Source organism: Mastigoproctus giganteus, chromosome 9 (genome assembly GCF_048544385.1).
Source record: "Mastigoproctus giganteus isolate SK-2022 chromosome 9, ASM4854438v1, whole genome shotgun sequence".
NCBI classification, from domain to species: Eukaryota; Metazoa; Arthropoda; class Arachnida; order Uropygi; family Thelyphonidae; genus Mastigoproctus; species Mastigoproctus giganteus.
In genome coordinates, this window is record NC_143583.1 from 19374784 (window position 1) to 19392828 (window position 18045).

Consider the following 18045-nt stretch of genomic DNA (forward strand, 5'->3'; position numbering starts at 1 on the left):
CAGTTACAAAATGCCAAAACTTGTGAGTAGCTTTGTTTAAATGTATGTATGTTAATATTTTTAAAAGTTTCAAAATCTAAGTATTACTTTAATAGTGGCATTATTTTTATTTATTAATTAATTTGATTCATTTTTCAATTTAACTGGATATTATGTCAGAATTTAAACCTGATTTTCTTTGGCTTTTAATAGAACAGAGGTTGCAAAATTAATCTCAAATACTTTGTCCAGACACCATTATCTTATATGTTTGATGTGGTCAAAGTGAAAAGTTAATTTAGAAATAACTTATTTTTTTATTTGTTTTAGACAATCCAATATGGACTGACATTTATTACATTTCACTCACCTCCTGAGGCTCTTGAAGAGCTAAAAGAAAGTTCCTCTAAAGAGCAGGTATGGCCTTGAATATTTCTAGAGATATTAAAGTTTTTTTTAAGTGGCAGTTTGAAGCTGGTTAGGGATCAGACTGTACATTTCGCGATGTTGGCATCAGTAGTTATTTACAGAATATTAACCTTTTACAGAGTATATATATGTGTATACAGAGTATATGTACATACGTACATATATGTTTTTCAGGATTGTTTCAAAGTAGTCTTCCCTCGATTTGTGTGGTTTCGTTTTTGCGCAGTCAGGGTATTTACTACTAAAATTTTAGATTTTAGATTGCACAGCGAGTTTCGCTTCCTGTGCAATTTTTGTTTACAAAGCTTCAAAAATTGAAATGAAGAGCAGATATTTTGAAAATTTATTTATATTTTTTACGTGATTGAAGATTTCATTGAAGGAGAAATACATTTCACCATAATAACATTGAATCCCACAGAATTCCAGCTGTTGGTAGTATTGCAAATGCAATAACATTAGCATTAGTAGAGGCATATGATGCAAGAAAGCAAGCTTATGCAGCATCAGCCGAAAAAACTGCTCCCATTTCACCCCTCCATTCATTCGAAATATCTGTCTGTCCAGCTGAGCCTTAAATTTATTTAGGCTATCATCTTCCACAACAAGGGATGGAAGTCTGTTCCACCAACCAACTACCCGCTGGCTAAAGGCAAATTTCCGCACATCTATCCTACATCTGTCTTTCCTCAATTTGAATTTATACCCTCTCGGGTGATTATTCTGAGCAAGAGGAAGAATCCCATCAGCATTGAGCATACCTAACTCAAACCATTCAAGGCTTTATACACCTCTATCAGATCACCTCGCCGGTGCCTAGTCTTCAGACACTGTAATTTGCAAAACTTAAGCCTTTCTTCGTAAGAGCAACCCTTTGTTCCATTCACTAATCTTGTTGCCCTTCTCTATACTTGCTCCAGCAGCTCTACATACTTCTTAAAATGAGGCCTCCAGACCTGTATACAGTACTCAAGGTGTGGCCTGACCATTGCCATTTTACAAGGGAATAATCACCTCCTTATCTCTGCTAGAAAAATTCCTGTATATCGTTGACAAGACACCACCATGAGCTACTCTTGCAGCCCGTCTGCACTGTTCAGAGAACTTCATATCTGCCTGCACAACCACCCCCAGGTCCCTTTCATTCTCTACCACTGTCAGTGTAGTACCACAGAGTTGATACGTTGCTCTGGGGTTGCTGTTTCCCATATGTAGTACTTTACATTTGTCAATGTTAAACTTCATTTGCCACCTCTCAGCCCATCTGCTCAACCTTTCCAGATCCTGTTGCAGCAGCATAGCATCAGTAGTGTCCGTAACAACCCTGCCAACCTTTGTATCATTACAAACTTGGACATTAAGCTTGATATACCATCATCAATATCATTTATAAATACAGAAAACAATAATGGACCCAACACTGAACCCTGAGGGACTCCACTAATAACATTAGTCCACGATGAGCAGTGTCCATTGATTAGCACTCTGTCTTCATCCCCTCAACCATCCCTTTATCCATAGCAGCAATTTGCCTCCAATGCCACACTGCTCCAATTTGTGGAGCAGCGTGGGTTGAGATTGGGTTTGCTTCCCATTTATAATTAGATTGCACTTACAGAAAAGCCCAGTAAACCGGAAAGTGCAAATTGTTTTTATTGTTTTAAGGTTGTAACCTCTAGAAATGTGCTTTAGAAAAATATCACAAAGGCGTTCAAAACTGATTGTTATAACCAAACATAGCAATAAACAGTGGTGTGTTTGTCTGATTATTTTTGAAAAAACTTCCTCATTCGGGAACCCTCTTCATCGGTTATCCTACGTTAGCTGTTCAGACAGAATCTTTTTCTGGTTTGCGCAACGTCAAGAGTGTTTTAATCAGTAAGTGTTGCTTTTGCTGATTTAATATTTCTTGTCTATATAAAGTGTGTTTATTTAGTACCTAAAATGAAGAAAGCTACAACAAAAAAAAATTTTAAATTTAGAGGAAAAATTAAAAATTGTTAGAGTTAGAAAATGGCAAAAAATGTTATGACATTAGCCAAGAAATACAGCCTAAACGAATCTAGCATTCGATGAATTAGGCAAAATGCTGATAAAATTAAAAGTTCAGTTATCTGCTCCACATTATTGGCTGCAAAAAGCACTACAAAAGTGAGAAATCCGTTAATAGTGAAAACTTAAAAATTACTTTCTTTCTGGATAGAAGATCTTAATCAAAAGACTATGCCTCCTAGTTAGCCAGTGCAGATATGGAAGCTTCTTCTTTGTATCTGAAAACTTTCAAGGATGTTATTGCGACTGAGGGCTATCTAGCAAGTCAAGTGTTTAATGCTGATGAGACCAGCTTATTTTGGAAGCATATGCCAAGCCGAACATTCATTTCAAAAGAAGAGAAAAGTGCCCCAGGTTTTAAAGCTGCAAAAGATAGGTTAACACTTTTCTTATGTGGCAATGCAGAGGGTGACTTTAAGATTAAATCGCTGATAATTTATACGTCAGAAAATCCTCTGGCTTTTAAAGGAATATCAAAAAGCCCCTTACCAGTTCATTAGAAATAGAGCAAAAAAGCCTGGATGACAGCTAAAATCTTCGAGGATTGTTTTTAAAATATTGCCTGAAGAAGAACATAGCATTCAAAATCTAGCTCATTCTTGACAATGTGCCCAGTCATCCTGCACATTTGTCTGATCTGCACCCAAATGTGAAAGTTACCCTTCTTCTAGCGAATACAAGTTTGTTAATTCAGCCGATGGACCAGGTGTTATAGCTTCCTTTAAACTTTGTTACCTAAGAAGATCTTTTTTACAATTGGTTGAAGCCACTGATGGAATAGGCAGTCTTTCAATTCAAGACTATTTGTGGAATTATAACATTCTTAATGCTGTAAAAAATATTGAATTCGCGTGGGGTAAAGTTAAGAATTCAACAATGAATGCAGTGTGGAAAAAGCTGTGGCCACACAGCTGCACTAAAGAAGCCACGGTTGAAATGCCAGAGAAAGTTGAGGTTTTGCGAATTGGAAAAATTATTAGCAGAGAGGGATTTAAAGAGGGATTTTTGTCGATCAGTTCGGCACTGGAGAGATTGTGCAAGGCTCAAGGGATAGAATTTTTCTCAGCCTGGTCTGTTCTTGTTAACAGGAGAGACTGCTTCTACACGGATGGGATACAATAAATAGAAAGGGTGCAAGAATATTAGCTGATGCTATTGAGGCGGTGTTAGGTGGGTCGGAAAACTGCTAGCTTGGGGAGGATACACGGACCAATAGATTAACAGTAGTCACTGGAAGAGGTGAAAGTGATTCTTGCACTGCTTCTATTGGAATGAGCAGCAGCCTGGAAAACAAGATGCAGGGTATTTCAGAGATTGCTGGGAGTTATTGCAATACAAGTAAACACTTGGGTTGTTTGTTTGTTATTTGGTTTTTAGGAGCATTAGCAACTAAGGCCATATTGCTCCGGGGATATGCGGTGGTCATTCCCTGACCTTTCCGCATCCTCCGTATTTGGTGGTGACGGGCTCGAACCCCGGTCTAAATCAAGAAGCGTGTGCTACGCACTGCTGCTCCTTCCCACCTGGCTACGGAGGCGCCACTTGGGTTGTGTTAGGGTAACTAAGAATAGGAACAGGTGCATGTATACTTGGGTATACATCAATGCTAGGAGTTTGGTAAATAAATTTGATGAATTTGAGGTGTTGTTCAAAATATCAAAGGCAGATATTGTTGGGATATCAGAGACGTGGTGTCACATTAGCATTAGCATTAGCATTAGTAGAGGCATATGATGCAAGAAAGCAAGCTTATTCAGCATCAGCCAAAAAAAAAAAAAAAAAAAAAAACCCACTCCCATTTCACCCCTCCGTTCGTTCGAAATACCTGTCCAGTTGAGCTTTAAATTTGTTTAGGCTATCAACTTCAACAACAAGTGATGGAAGTCGGTTCCACCAACCAACCACCCGCTGGCCAAAGGCAAATTTCCGCACATCTATCCGACATCCGTCCTTCCGCAATTTGAATTTATGCCCTCTGAGGTGATTATTCTGAGCAAGATGAAGAATCCCATTGGTATTGAGCATGCTCAAACCATTCAAAGCCTTATACACCTCTATCAGATCACCTCGCCGGTGCCTAGAACTGAAATTTGGGGAGTACAATGTGTAGAGGAATGATAGACAAGATAGGAAGGGTAGAGGGGTTATGCTATTAGTTAAGAAACATAAAATCGAAGGAAGTACAGCCAGTCGACATTGCTGAACAGTGCAGTGTCGAGTCAGTTTGGTGTGACATAAGCACAGGGAAATCAAAATTGACAGGAGTGTGTTATAGGCCTAATGACTCTGATGAGTATAATAAAAAAACTGTACAGGGAAATCGAGTGGGCCTGTAAATCAGAGTGTCTTATAATGGAGGATTTTAATTTCTGGAATTTGTGGATTGGTCACTCACACACTAGCAAGGCTTTTGTGGATTTATTGGGTGATTGTTTTCTACATCAGCATGTTTGGGAGGCAACTAGAGGGAGTAATACTCTTGATCTGATTATCAGTAATGATTCTTCATGCATTAATAATCTGCAGATAAAGGCACCACTAGGTGGCAGTGATCACATTGTGCTGAAGTGGGATTTACTCAAAGAGGTAACTACCATCAAGGGTAAAGGGAAGCGTTTTTTGCTTTCGTAAAGGCGATTACGGAGGTCTGAGGCAGTATTTAAATTCTGGATGGTGTGACCTACTGATGATGTTACCAAAAGCAAATTCAAAATGGGAAGCATTCAAAGAATTAATCTTTGAAGCTACTAGGCTTTACATACCAACTAAGAAATATTGTTCAAGGTTTAGGCCTAAATGGATGTCAGATGAACTAATGAGACATGTGTCAGAGAAGAAAAATGAATGGGACACATATAAATTAATGGGTGACATGGAAGCCTACGATAGATATAAGCTGGTCTGTAACCAAGTCACAAAGGTGGTTAGGCAGGCAAAGGCAGATTATGAGAAATCTTTGGCAAAGCATGCAAAGAAAAACAGCAAAGAGTTCTTTACCTATGTAACCTCTAGAAGGAAAGAGATGAATCAGACTGGTCCACTGGATATTGATGGTTCAACTGTTGATGATCCTGCTCAGGTGGCTAACAAACTAAATGAGTATTTTGCTTCTACATTCACACATGAGGAGTTATTCAGGAAAGTAATGCCACAGGTCAACTAAACTCTGGCAGTGAGCTAGATGATTTTGTAATAACTGAGAGGAAAATGGAGGAGAAATTGTTTAAGATAAACATAAGAAAGGCATCTGGGGTGGATGGGATCTATCCGGTTATATTAAAGGAGGCAGCAAAGGAAGTAAGCAAACCCCTAGCCATAATCATGAGAGCTTCTGTGGACTCAGGGGAGGTACCCATGGACTGGAGATGTGCAAATGTATCCCCAATTCACAAAGGAGGATCAAAGGGCTACACAAGTGATTATAGACCTGTTAGTTTAACTTCTGTTCCCGGGAAATTAATGGAGGCACTGGTTAAAAGAAGCATTGCAGGATCATCTAGACAAGACTTCAGTTATAGCTCGGACACAGCATGGGTTTGTTAAGGAGAAGTGTTGTCTGACCAATTTGATTAGATACTATGATGTGGTCACAAAGCAACTGGATGCAGGGAATAACTTTGATATCATATATTTTGATCTTAGAAAGGCTTTTGATACTGTTGCACATGAAGGATTGTTGCACATATTGGGGCAGTGTGGCATTGGAGACAAATTGCTGCTATGGAAAAAGGGATAGTTGAGTGAGAGAAGACAGAGAGTGGTAATCAATGGACACTGCTCTTTGTGGACTAATGTTATTAGTGGAGTCCCTCAGGTTTCAGTGTTGGGTCCATTGTTGTTTTCTGTATTTATAAATGATATTGATGATGGTATATCAAGCTTAATGTCCAAGTTTGCAGATGATACGAAGGTTGGCAGGGTTGTTAATGACACTAATGACAGTATGCTGCTGCAACAGGATGTAGAAAAGTTGAGCAGATGGGCTGAGAGGTGGCGAATGAAGTTTAACATTGACAAATGTAAAATACTACATATGGGAAGCAGTATCCCCATAGTAACGTATTAACTGTGTGGTACTACACTGACAGTGGTAGAGAATGAAAAGGACTTCGGGTAATTGTGCAGGCAGATATGAAGTTTTCTGAGCAGTGCAGATGGGCTGCAAGAGTAGCTCCTGGTGGTGTCTTGTCAATGATATACACGAATTTTTCTAGCAGGGATAAGGAGGTGATTATTCCCTTGTATAATGACAGTGGTCAGGCCACACCTTGAGTACTGTATACAGGTCTGGAGGCCTCATTTTAAGAAGGATGTAGAGCTGTTGGAAAGAGTATAGAGAAGAGCAACAAGATTAGAGAATGGAAGAAAGGGTTACTCTTACGAAGACAGGCTTAATTTTGCAGATTGCAGTGTCTGGAGACTAGGCTCCAGCGAGGTGATCTGATTGAGGTGTATAAAGCCTTGAATGGTTTGAGCATGCCCAATGCTGATGGGATTCTTCCTCTTGCTCAGAGTGAAATTATTTCACTCTAATTTATTCTTGTTTTGGAAACTGACCAAAACAAGAATAAATTAATATTTAAAAGCATTTATGCTAAAATATTCCATTTGATTGATTTTTCAAAAATTAACAAAAAAAAAATGAAAAACTCCTCCTTCTCCACATATTGCTTATGAACTCATTCCTGACAAGGTTAAAAGCTTTTTTAGATTTTGGATTAGTGAAATAGCAGTTAATGGTGAAGATAAACACTATTTTTATTACAAGACTATGTTATTTGGTTTTTAGAAGCATTAGCAACTAAGGCCATATTGCTCCGAGATATGCGGTGGTCATTCCCTGACCTTTCCGCATCCTCCATATTTGGTGGTGACGGGCTCGAACCCCGGTCTAATCAAGAAGCGTGTGCTACGCACTGCTGCTCCTTCCCACCTGGCTACGGAGGCGCCTACAAGACTATGCATAATCTCTACAACCAATATGTATTTTTATATGAGCTGTGGCGCCTCCGTAGCCAGGTGGGAAGGAGCAACAGCGTGTAGCACACACTTCTTGATTAGACTGGGGTTTGAGCCCGTCACCACCAAATACGGAGGATGCGGAAAGGTTAGGGAATGACCACCTCATATTCCCGGAGAAATATGGCCTTAGTTGCTAATGCTCCCAAAAACGAAACAGCAAACATATATGAGCTATACAAATTGGACCAGTATGGCATTAAGGGCAAGTTGCTGCAATGGATAAAGGGATGGTTGAGTGGGAGATGGCAGAGAGTGGTAATAAACAGACACTGCTCTACATGGTCTAATGTTATTAGTGGAGTCTCCCAGGGTTCGGTGCTGAGCCCATTGTTGTTTTGTGTATTAATGATATCGATGAAGGTATATCAGGCTTAATGTCCAAGTTTGCAGATGAAAAAAGGTTGGCAGGGTTGTTAATGATAGTGAAGACAGTATGCTACTGCAACAGGATCTAGAAAAGTTAGGTAGATGGGCTGAGAAAGTGGCAACTGAAGTTTAATATTGACAAATGCAAAGTATTGTATATGGGTAGCAGTAATCCCAAGAGAAACGTATGAACTGTATGGTACTACACTCAGGAGGTGGAGAATGAAAAAGACCTGGGGGTAATTGTGCAGTCTGATATGAAGTTCTCTGAACAGTGCAGACGGGCTGCCAGAGCAGGTCATGGAGTTTTGTCAATGATATATAGGAATTTTGCTAGCAGAGACAAGGAGGTAATTATACCTTTGTATAATTCAATGGTCAGGCCACACCTTGAGTACTGCTTACAGGTCTGGGGGCCTCATTTTAGGAAGGACGTAGAGTTGCTAGAATGAGTACAGAGAAGGGCAACAAGATTGGTGGAGAGGAACAAAGGGGTTTTCTTACCAGGAGAGGCTGAAATTCTATAAGTTTCAGCATCTGGAGACTAGGCATTTGTGAGGTGATCTTATTGAGGTGTACAAGGACTTGAATGGGTTGAACAGGCTCAATGCTGATGGGATACTTTCGCTTGCTCAGATTAAGAACGTGAGGGGACATAGATTCAAATTTAGGAAAGACAGTTGTAGAATAGATGTGCGGAAGTTTGCCTTAAGCCAGCAGGTACTTGATTGCTGGAACAGACTTCCATCTGTTGTTGTGAAAGTTGATAGCTTGAATAAATTGATGGCTCAACTAGACAAACATTTGGAGTGACTGGTTGGGTAAAATGGGAAGGGTTTTTTTTTTTTTTTTTTTGACTGATGTTCTTTAAGCTTGCTTTCTTGCATCATATGCCTCAACTAATGCTAATGCTAATAATATTCCAAGTGATAATTATGATTCTTATGTTGTATCTATGAGGTTCTTTTTGGATACACGTCTAAAGCAACATGCAGCATCGGTTAGGACATGAGGGCCACGGCATCTGAGCTGTCATTTCATTCGATAAATGAGGATCACGTCTTCTTGTTTAATGAAGATAAGGTTTTAAACATACAGCACAATTACACAAGACTTTTAACTGCCAAAACCTTAGAAAAAAAACAAAAAGAGTGCGATTAACACATGGAGACCTTTTCTCGTCTCAGATTCATGGCTCTTTTCGTACATGCGTGTTAGCAAGCAATCTCTTTGTAATAAATAATGTGGGGAAAATTCACATTAGACAGTTTTATTCCTACCTGTGATCATGACAGTATGTCAAAATTTTGTCTCTTTAGGAAAGAAAGTAATTTTAAAGTATATTCATCATTGTATATCAATATATTCGTGAATTTTAACGGCGACTATTTTTAAACTTTGACACAATGTTTTCAATTTCTCGAGGTTCTGTGGTGTGTTGGATAAATCTGGGGTCGGGTTGGGGGCCTTCAACTGTTATCCCAGGGGTGTCTGGTCATTCGGGGCTTAGAGAATTGACTTACCAATCACGAGCACGGACAATCTGTGCATCCCAGTGGCATTTGCACACATAGCAGTTGTAACTCGCTCTTTTCTCATCTTAAAACTTGGTGCAGGCATTTCTCTTTTAGTGGCTAGGGTTTTTCTTGGTAATGCTTTCCATAATAATCAACATTAACATTATAAATGTTTTCTTTCTCATATGTCCAAGTTTGCTATAACTGAAGCAAACTTACTTCTAAACGGCTGCTGATTCGTCTTCAGAAAGTTTTCTCGCCTTGAATATTTAGTTCATGTATACCGTATTTCGGTTTTTCAGCCAGCCCGTGCCTGTCTTAAAATCTTCATTACCTCTTAATTTTCAATTAAAATCCAATGCTTTTTCATGCAACATTGGGCCAGACATTGGTTCACCTAAATTTCGCTCTGAAGAAAACAAAAAAAAATAAAGTGAGTGCACTCTCTAAAGCGGCATTTTCAGGTTTCAACATCGTCTTTTTCCTTCTAGATCCTCCTTCACTATCCATAATTGACACAAATTCTGTTATAGCATTGGAATTTTTCTTGATGTCGTAAATTGTTGAAGTCCACATTAAACTCTTTGCAGAGTTTTCGTAAATTTTCACATTTTCTAATTCTATTGATAATTTCCATTTTTTGTTGCAATGTTAAAACTACGCATTTTCTTTTCATTCACATTTTACTGTAAAAAATTGAGAAAAATAATAAATCGCACAGTTTTGGGCCGATATCATTCTTACAGAATCTGGAGCTCAACTAATCTGAAATTTGCTCATGGTTTCTGAGGAAACCCGGTAGTCTGTGATATTTTTCTAAAGCACATTCCTGAAGGTCACATAGAATTCTAGATGTCACAACCATAAAACAATAAAAACAATTTGCAGTTTTCAGTTTATTGCGTTTTGTTTGTACAATCTGTTATAAACAGGTAGTATACTCGATCTTTCGCTTATTATAATCAAAAGTCAATTTGCAAACATGATTACTATAACCAGAGCTTACTGTACTACTGTTAATAAAAAAAAATGAAGAAAGATCAGCTTTTCAAATCATTCCGGGTAATTGACGTTCCGAATAACTGACTTCCGGATAACCAACGTTCTACTGTATTCATACAATTTCCATTCCTGCATTGTAATCACTCAATTCAGCTTTCAACTTAATCAGACTCCTTTGTTCCACCATGTTGGAAGTAATTTATTCCAGTGTTCAGCAACCTGCTGCCTATAGGTGAACTTTATGTAATTCAGTCTCCTGCTGAGATTTTATATTTGTGTCCACCAATTCTTGTCTCACCTACAAGGGAAAACAGATTATTATAGTTTAATAAACTATATTATTAATTTCATGTGGTATTAAATATAGTAATAATCTTAATGTGCCTTACACCTCAATTAAGTCTCCCACTTGGATATTTAGTTGTTAGACTTTGCAGTCTATATCTTCTAAGCTGTTCTTTATTTGCATTTATGACTAGTCTGGTTGCCCTTCTCTGAACCCTATCCTGAATTTCTGTGTCTTTTTTTTAGGTGCAGTCTCCAGATTTGTATACTGTATTACAAATGTGGTTTGATCATTGCCTTGGAAAGAGGGGTAACGATATACTTTTCTCTACTAGCAAATGCCGACCCCACTAGCCAGGTGGGTAAAAGTGCCTGCCTGGCAACCCAAAGGTCGTGGGTTTGAATCTGCCTCAGGCTTGGATCAGAGTAGTGCAAAAACCTTGGGAGGTGCATTATGGCCACAGAAGCCAATGCGCCAACAACTAACAAAGGAAAAAAAAAACTACTAGCAAATACCGACAAATCGTAGACTGGCCACCATGTGGCTTCCTTGGCCACTTGTTTACATTTCATATCAGAATGAATTGTAACACCTAAATCTTTTTTGTCTTGAACTGCTTTTAGCTTTCCCCCCCTCTCCATCTAGGTTATTTGCGAAAAAATGCAAATGATCTAGTTTTTGGAGATAATTTATTTGTAATCATTAATGGATATTCTTCAGGTTGGTGTAACATTCGGAGTGGGGTCTCTCAAGGATTGGTTCTTGGACCACTGTTGTTTCTCATTTTCATAAATAACATCAACGAATGGATAGAAGGCATGGTCTCAAAATTTGCAGATGGCGTAAAGATTATCAGAGTCATTAATGATCAGTGCCAAGCAGCACTCCTTCAGGAAGACTTGAACAGACTTCATAGATAGTCAGAGAAGTTATGTTTTAATGCTGCTAAATGCAAGGTCCTACACTTGGGGAATAGCAACCCACAAATAAATTATACAATTGGTGGGGTTGAATTTAAAAACAGCGGTGGAGGAAAGGGATCTGGGAGTTACAATACTGGCAGATATGAAGTTTTCTGAATAATGTAAACAGGCAGCCAGAAAAGCCCGTGCTGTACTATTGATGATTTAACGAATGCTATCCTGTAGAGATAGAGAGGTCATAATCCCACTATATAAAGCAATTGTAAGACCACATTTGGAATACTGTGTCCGGTATAGAGACCTCATCTGATAAAAGACATAAAGCTTCTTGAAAGGGTCCAAAGATGAGTAACTGGAATGGTGAGATTGGCAGAAGGATGACCATATGAGGAAAGACTCCGATTATGTGAGTTACAGAGTTTTGCAGCCAGTCACCTCAGAGGTGACCTGATTGAGGTTTATAAGGCTCTGAGAGGGAATAGGAAAATGAATGAAGTGGAATTTTTGCTGTTCTAAACAGTTTCAGAACTAGGGGTCATAAATTCAAATTACAGGGCTTAGATTATAGGAAGTTTTCTTTGAGCCAGGGAGTCATTGATAGCTGGAACAAGTTGCCCTTGCAGGTAGTTGAGGCTGACAGTTTTGAGTAAATTCAAAGGTCAACTGGATACTTACTGGCGTGTTATTGTTATTTGGTTTTTAGGAGCATTAGCAACTAAGGCCATTTTGCTCCGGTGATATGCGGTGGTCATTCCCTGACCTTTCTACATCCTCCGTATTTGGTGGTCACGGGCTCGAACCCTGGTCTAATCAAGAAGCGTGTGTTACGCACTGCTGCTCCTGCCCACCTGGCTACGGAGGTGCCTTACTGATGTGAGGAGGAGAGCATATAATTTGTGTTTTCTTGTCTACTTGGTTGGTTTTTCCTTTTTGCCAGTGCAGCAAAAGTCTTAACTTTTTTGCAACTGGATGTTTACCTGTGTGAGGAGGGAAGCATAGGCATAGAAGCATATAATTTGCACTTTCTTATCTATTTTTTTGTTTGCCAAAAAGCCTGTGGCTTCTTTGCGCTATTTGGCGAGTACTATTACTATTTTTGTAGAAGTCTTTTTTTGCCTGTCTCAAATTATTATCTACCCTTCTCACCTTCATATCAACCAGAACTAGTAGAATATGAGACTGACTGATAAGCACCTGACCAGTTAGGTTATCATTCGAAATTTGTGAAAATTAGAAATAGCAGAGCCCCCAACACTGATCCCTGAGGGACCACATATTTATGCAATTGAAGACCGACCATTTTTGAAAATCCTCTGGCTCTTGTCTTTTAGCCAGTCTGTCCAATGCAGAATACTATCAGTAACTCCAACTTCTCTATAAAAATAAATACAGTAAATCCTCACTATTCGTGGTATCTGTATTTGCAGTTGCTGATTTAATGTAAAATTAAACCTAAAAAAATGTGAATTTTAAAGCGCCGTGAACATTTTCCACCATAAAAAAACATGGGCGTGGCAAAAATCATCTTGCCCGGTCAAAACAGTGCTCAGTGGATGGGGTGGGTGACAAAATCGTGAGTGCAGATGTTTCCCCCTAATCCTTATTCAGTATGTGTAATGCACTTGTCATGGAAGGTTTCGTTGCTTGCTTTTAATTGATATGCTTACAAAAGTGAAAACTCTACCGTTTTGCAATGTGTTAGTGTAAACAGACTTTTTTGAGTGTGTTAATGGTTAAAAGAAAGGGATTTTATTGTGGACAAATTCTTTTCTAACCCCTACAAAAATATGGCTACGAATAACAAGGGAATTGTGAAAAGATCAAAGAAGGTGATGACATTAGCCAATAAAATTGAGTTATTAGACAAAATTTCTAATGGTGAAAGTGTTTTGTCAGTGGCAAAACATTATAAAATCAATGAGTCAACGGTATGATCAATCAAGAAATTGGAAGAAAAAATCCGCCGTAGTGTCCGTGAAAACGCGCTAATTGCTTAAAAAATTTGCTCTGTAACTCATGATGTTAAATTAGGAAAAATGGAAAAAGCTTTAAATCTGTGGATAGAAGACCGAACCAAAAAAAAAATACCGTTAAGTTCACTCATCATTCATGAAAAGGCAAAACACCTTTATCAACACTTTAGCGAAGCTTGTGATAGCACTGGTGGGATAAGTTTTTTAGCTAGCAATGGCTGTTTTGAAAGATTTAAAAATCAATATGGCCTTTATAATATGAAACTTGTAGGCGAGTCTCCATCAGTGGATTTCGTGGCTGCAGAAAGTTTCCCGACTGAATAAAAAAAATTAATTACGGACAAAGGATATGTTCCCGAACAGGTGTTCAGTGCAGCCGAAACTGGGTTGTTTTGGAAGAAAATGCCAGCCAGAACATACTTAACGCAAAATGAAAATCTGCTCCTGGATTCAAAACTTCCAAAGATAGGCGTACTCTTTTGTTTGGTGAAAATGCTAGTGGACACATGATCAAACCGATCCTCATGTATAAATCGCAGAATCCACATGCTTCGAAGGAAAAGAATAAAGATCATCTTCCATTTTATTGGAAATCCAATAAAAAAAACCTGGGTAACAACTACACTTTTTAGAGAGTGGTTTAATGATAGCTTTGTGTGAGAGGTGGAAAGTTATTTAGCTTCAAAATCTTTGCCTTTCAAAGTTCTGCTTCTTATTGATAACGTGCCAGGACATCCAAGTAGTCTAGAATTTGACCACCCAAACATTGAAATTGTGTTTTTGCCACCCATATCATGTTTACAACTGCTAGACCAAGGTGTGATTGCTTCGTTTAAGTCCTATTATGTTAGGACAACTTTTACTGGCTTAATTGAAAAAATAGAAAAGGAGTCAGACTTAACTGTAAGTCAAAGTTGTAAAAATTATAACATCGCAGATTGCCTGATCAACATCAAGGCATCAGTTGATGAGATAAGAGCATCTACAATTAACATGTGTTGGCGAAAATTGTGGCCAGAAGTGGTTGTTGCTAAAACAATCCTTAATGTCAATGAACTGGTTGTGGATATTGTAGAAATCGTACAGGGAATAGAAGGCGGGGGCTTTGAAAACATTGAGCAACAGACATTCAGGAATTTATTGTGACTCATGCAGATGAACTTACAATAGAAGGGTTGGATGAATTAGTAACGATGTCAAATGAGAACCAAAATGATCCTGAGGAGGAAGATCTCGATGTTGTTAGACCAGAATTAAATAGCAAATCATTAAAGGAAATCTTTAGCCTCTCCATACAACTTTCAGAAAAGGTGGTGGAAATGGAACCTAATTTGGAAAGAAGCATCAAGTTTAAACGAGACCTAGAACAATTACTCTTGCCTTACGGGGAAATTCAAAAGAAGCTCAATAAAAAAATGAAGAAACAAACTTTGATTACGAGTTATTTTTCGCCCAGCAACCCATGTTCTTGATATATTTTTGAAAGATTTGTTTGAAATTTCTAATAAATATTACATTTAATATTAAATTGTTTCTTATTTTCATTTTGATGCCTTATGTTTGTATTTAACTATGTGTACTGTCTATGTTTGTCTATGTACATAGTCATATTTTGTAGGTACATACATATAATACATACATAGACAAAATTTTAGACTAGTTTTTGTTATATATTTCATACTTTGGAATGGAAGAATTATTATTATGGGCGCCATAACTCAGTATTTGCTTTTTTGGTATTCGCGGCATTTCTCAGGAACGTAACCCCTGCGAATAGCGGGGTTTTACTGTATATAAAAAAAAAATAAAAAGTATGATATAAAAAATATAACAACTCCTCATATAGGTAACTATCCTGCTGACCTGTGAATTCCCTGAAGCTGTCAGCCTTTGCTACCAACAGAGGTAACTTATTTCGTTAGTTAACTTGCTGCCTAAAAGAAAACTTCCTATAATACAAGTAGCATTAATGCTACTACTAAATCATGTCATCTTGTGGATTAGTATAGGTTTGGGTTAGGAGTTGAATAGTATCTTAATATTTATTATTTTCTTGATTTCTAGAATATTTTGTAAATTTGATTTATATAATTTTGTTTAGTTATTTTCTGTACTCTTTTATAAATTTAATTCTTTCCTTTCTCATAAGTTGGTTTCTTTTTGCAATGTTGTAAGTTTAAATTCTTAAGTTTCAGTAGAAGATTAATAACTGTTGTTGGCTTATTCTTGTAATTACATTCATTTAATTATGATAATATTTTGTAAAGTAATATCTTTTGTAAAGTGGGATGCATTTTGAGAAGTAATTATAGAAGCTACTAAGCTTTTTATATCAAGAGGTATTGTTTAAGGTTTAGACCTAAGTGGATGTCACATGAACTGATGACACTAGTAGCAGAGAAGAAAAATGCATCATATGATTACAAATTATCAGAGCACACTGAATGTGTAGTAACTAAACTGCTCTGCATTCAAGTCACTAAGGCAGTTAGGCAAGCTGAAGCAGATTATGAGATTTGCATTCTTTGGCTAAGAATGCAAAGAAAAGTAGCAAAGGTTATATAGCAAAAATGCTTTGCTTATGTTAACACTAGAAGGAAAGGGATGAACCATGTTGGCCCACTAAATATGAATGGTATCCTTGGATTCAGGTGAGGTTCCCGAGGATTAAAGATGTGCAAATGGCTCTGTGAGGAGACCTGATTTAACTGTTTACGGCTTTAAATGGATTGAGTAAACTAAATGCAGATGGCATCTTTATTCTTTCTTGGATAACAAACATAAGAGGACATGAATTTAAATTGAAAAAGGGTGGTTGCAGGACAGATGTGTTAATTTGCTTAAGCAAGAGAGTAATTGATTGTTGGAAAAACTTCCATCTGGTGTTGTGGAAGTGGGTAGTTTGAATAAATTTGAGGAAGAATTAGACACGTTATTAGAGAATGGAAATGTGAGGCATGTAGTGTGTATTTTTTTATCTTTTTTTTGGCTGATGCTGTCTACGTTTGCTTATTTGCATCAATTGCCACTTCTAATACTAATTAGCATAAGTAATCAGTAATAAGTTAGGTTAGTAATAAATTATTTTATTTAAAGGATTCACTTTATATACAATCTTTTAGACGAGTGCTTTTCAACTTTTTTTTGAGTAAAGTGTAAGTGTGTTAGCAAATTCTTAATGCATGAATAATCACTGCTGATAATCAGATCAAGAGTATTACTCCCTCTGGTTGTCCCTCGAACATGTTGGTGTAGAAAACAATCCTCCAATAAATCCATAAAAGTCTTGCTAGTGTGCAAGTGACCAACCCACAAGATCCAGTCAATATCTGGAAAGTTAAAATCCCATATTACAAGACAAGTTTATTCAATTTATTCAATAAATCTTTACAGGCCCATCTCATAGTGTTATATGTAACTTTGAATTACACATGTTTAATTTGATATCATGCAATTGTTGATAAGATTGGCATTGGGCAAGCAAGCACAAATGTTTTATTATGAGTGACTTTAATATGCACCAGATTGATTAGAATAAGTGGGAGGGAAACTCACTATGGGGGAAATTTTTTTTTGAAATAAACTGGATGATTATTATTTATACCAGCACATTAGAGAAATTACTAGGGGTGATAATATTCTTGACCTCATCATTACTAATGAATCAGATGACATCACAGGGCTTAAAGGTACAGCAACCATTGTCGGGAAGTGATCATGCAGTCTTCAGTTGGAAAATGAAGAAAGATGTTGCAGTAGATAAAGGCACGATTTTAACTTGAAGAGGGGACTTTGACAGTTTAAGGTGCTGTTTGGCAAGTATTAATTGGATGGATTGCTGAGTGAGGGTGAATACACTTGAATTATGGAATACCTTTAAAGGAAAAAATCACAGAAGCCATGAATGCATACATGCCATTAAAAGAATATTTGAGGCAGAATGCTGAAATGGATAAATGCAGAGAATGAAGAGGTGACCTGATTGAGGTTTTTAACGCTCTGTGAGCAGTTAGTAAAATGAATGAAATGGAATTTTTCACTGTTATAAAGAATTCCAGAACTAGGGATCATAAATTAAAATTTCAGGGGTTGAGGTTTAGATCAGATTGTAGGAAATTTTCTTTTAGCCAGTTTGTGATTACTGTAACAAGTTTCCCTTGCAGGTAGTTAAGGCTGACAGTCTGAATAAATTTGAAGGTCAACTGGATAGTTACCTATATAAGGAGGGATGCATATAATTTGTATTTTCTTACTTGTTTTTTTTTTTTTTTTTTTTTTGCCAGTGCAGCAAAAGCTTATGGTTTCCTTGCAATATTTGGTGAATACTACTATTACTAAGTATTGTTTTATTTAAAATTTTTTTATTGGGCATTGTATTTTAAATTGTTTTAAATTGAGCATTGATATCCAATTCTTAATAGTAACTTTGTGTAGAATGTATTATTTAATAAATAACTTGTATTAAACATTATGCATTGTTGTGCGTAATAAAACAA

At 37.3% G+C, this 18045-nt stretch overlaps 1 protein-coding gene across 1 annotated transcript in view; it reads left to right on the forward strand.

Annotated features, from left to right (window-relative positions):
- The window catches only part of LOC150080070 (DNA repair protein XRCC1-like), a 179056-nt gene that overhangs the window by 20158 nt on the left and 140853 nt on the right, over window positions 1-18045 (forward strand). The window contains exon 4 of the mRNA XM_090381651.1: window positions 310-396. Coding sequence (XP_090237777.1) covers window positions 310-396 — 87 coding nt within the window. The remainder of the gene's footprint in view (window positions 1-309; window positions 397-18045) is intronic.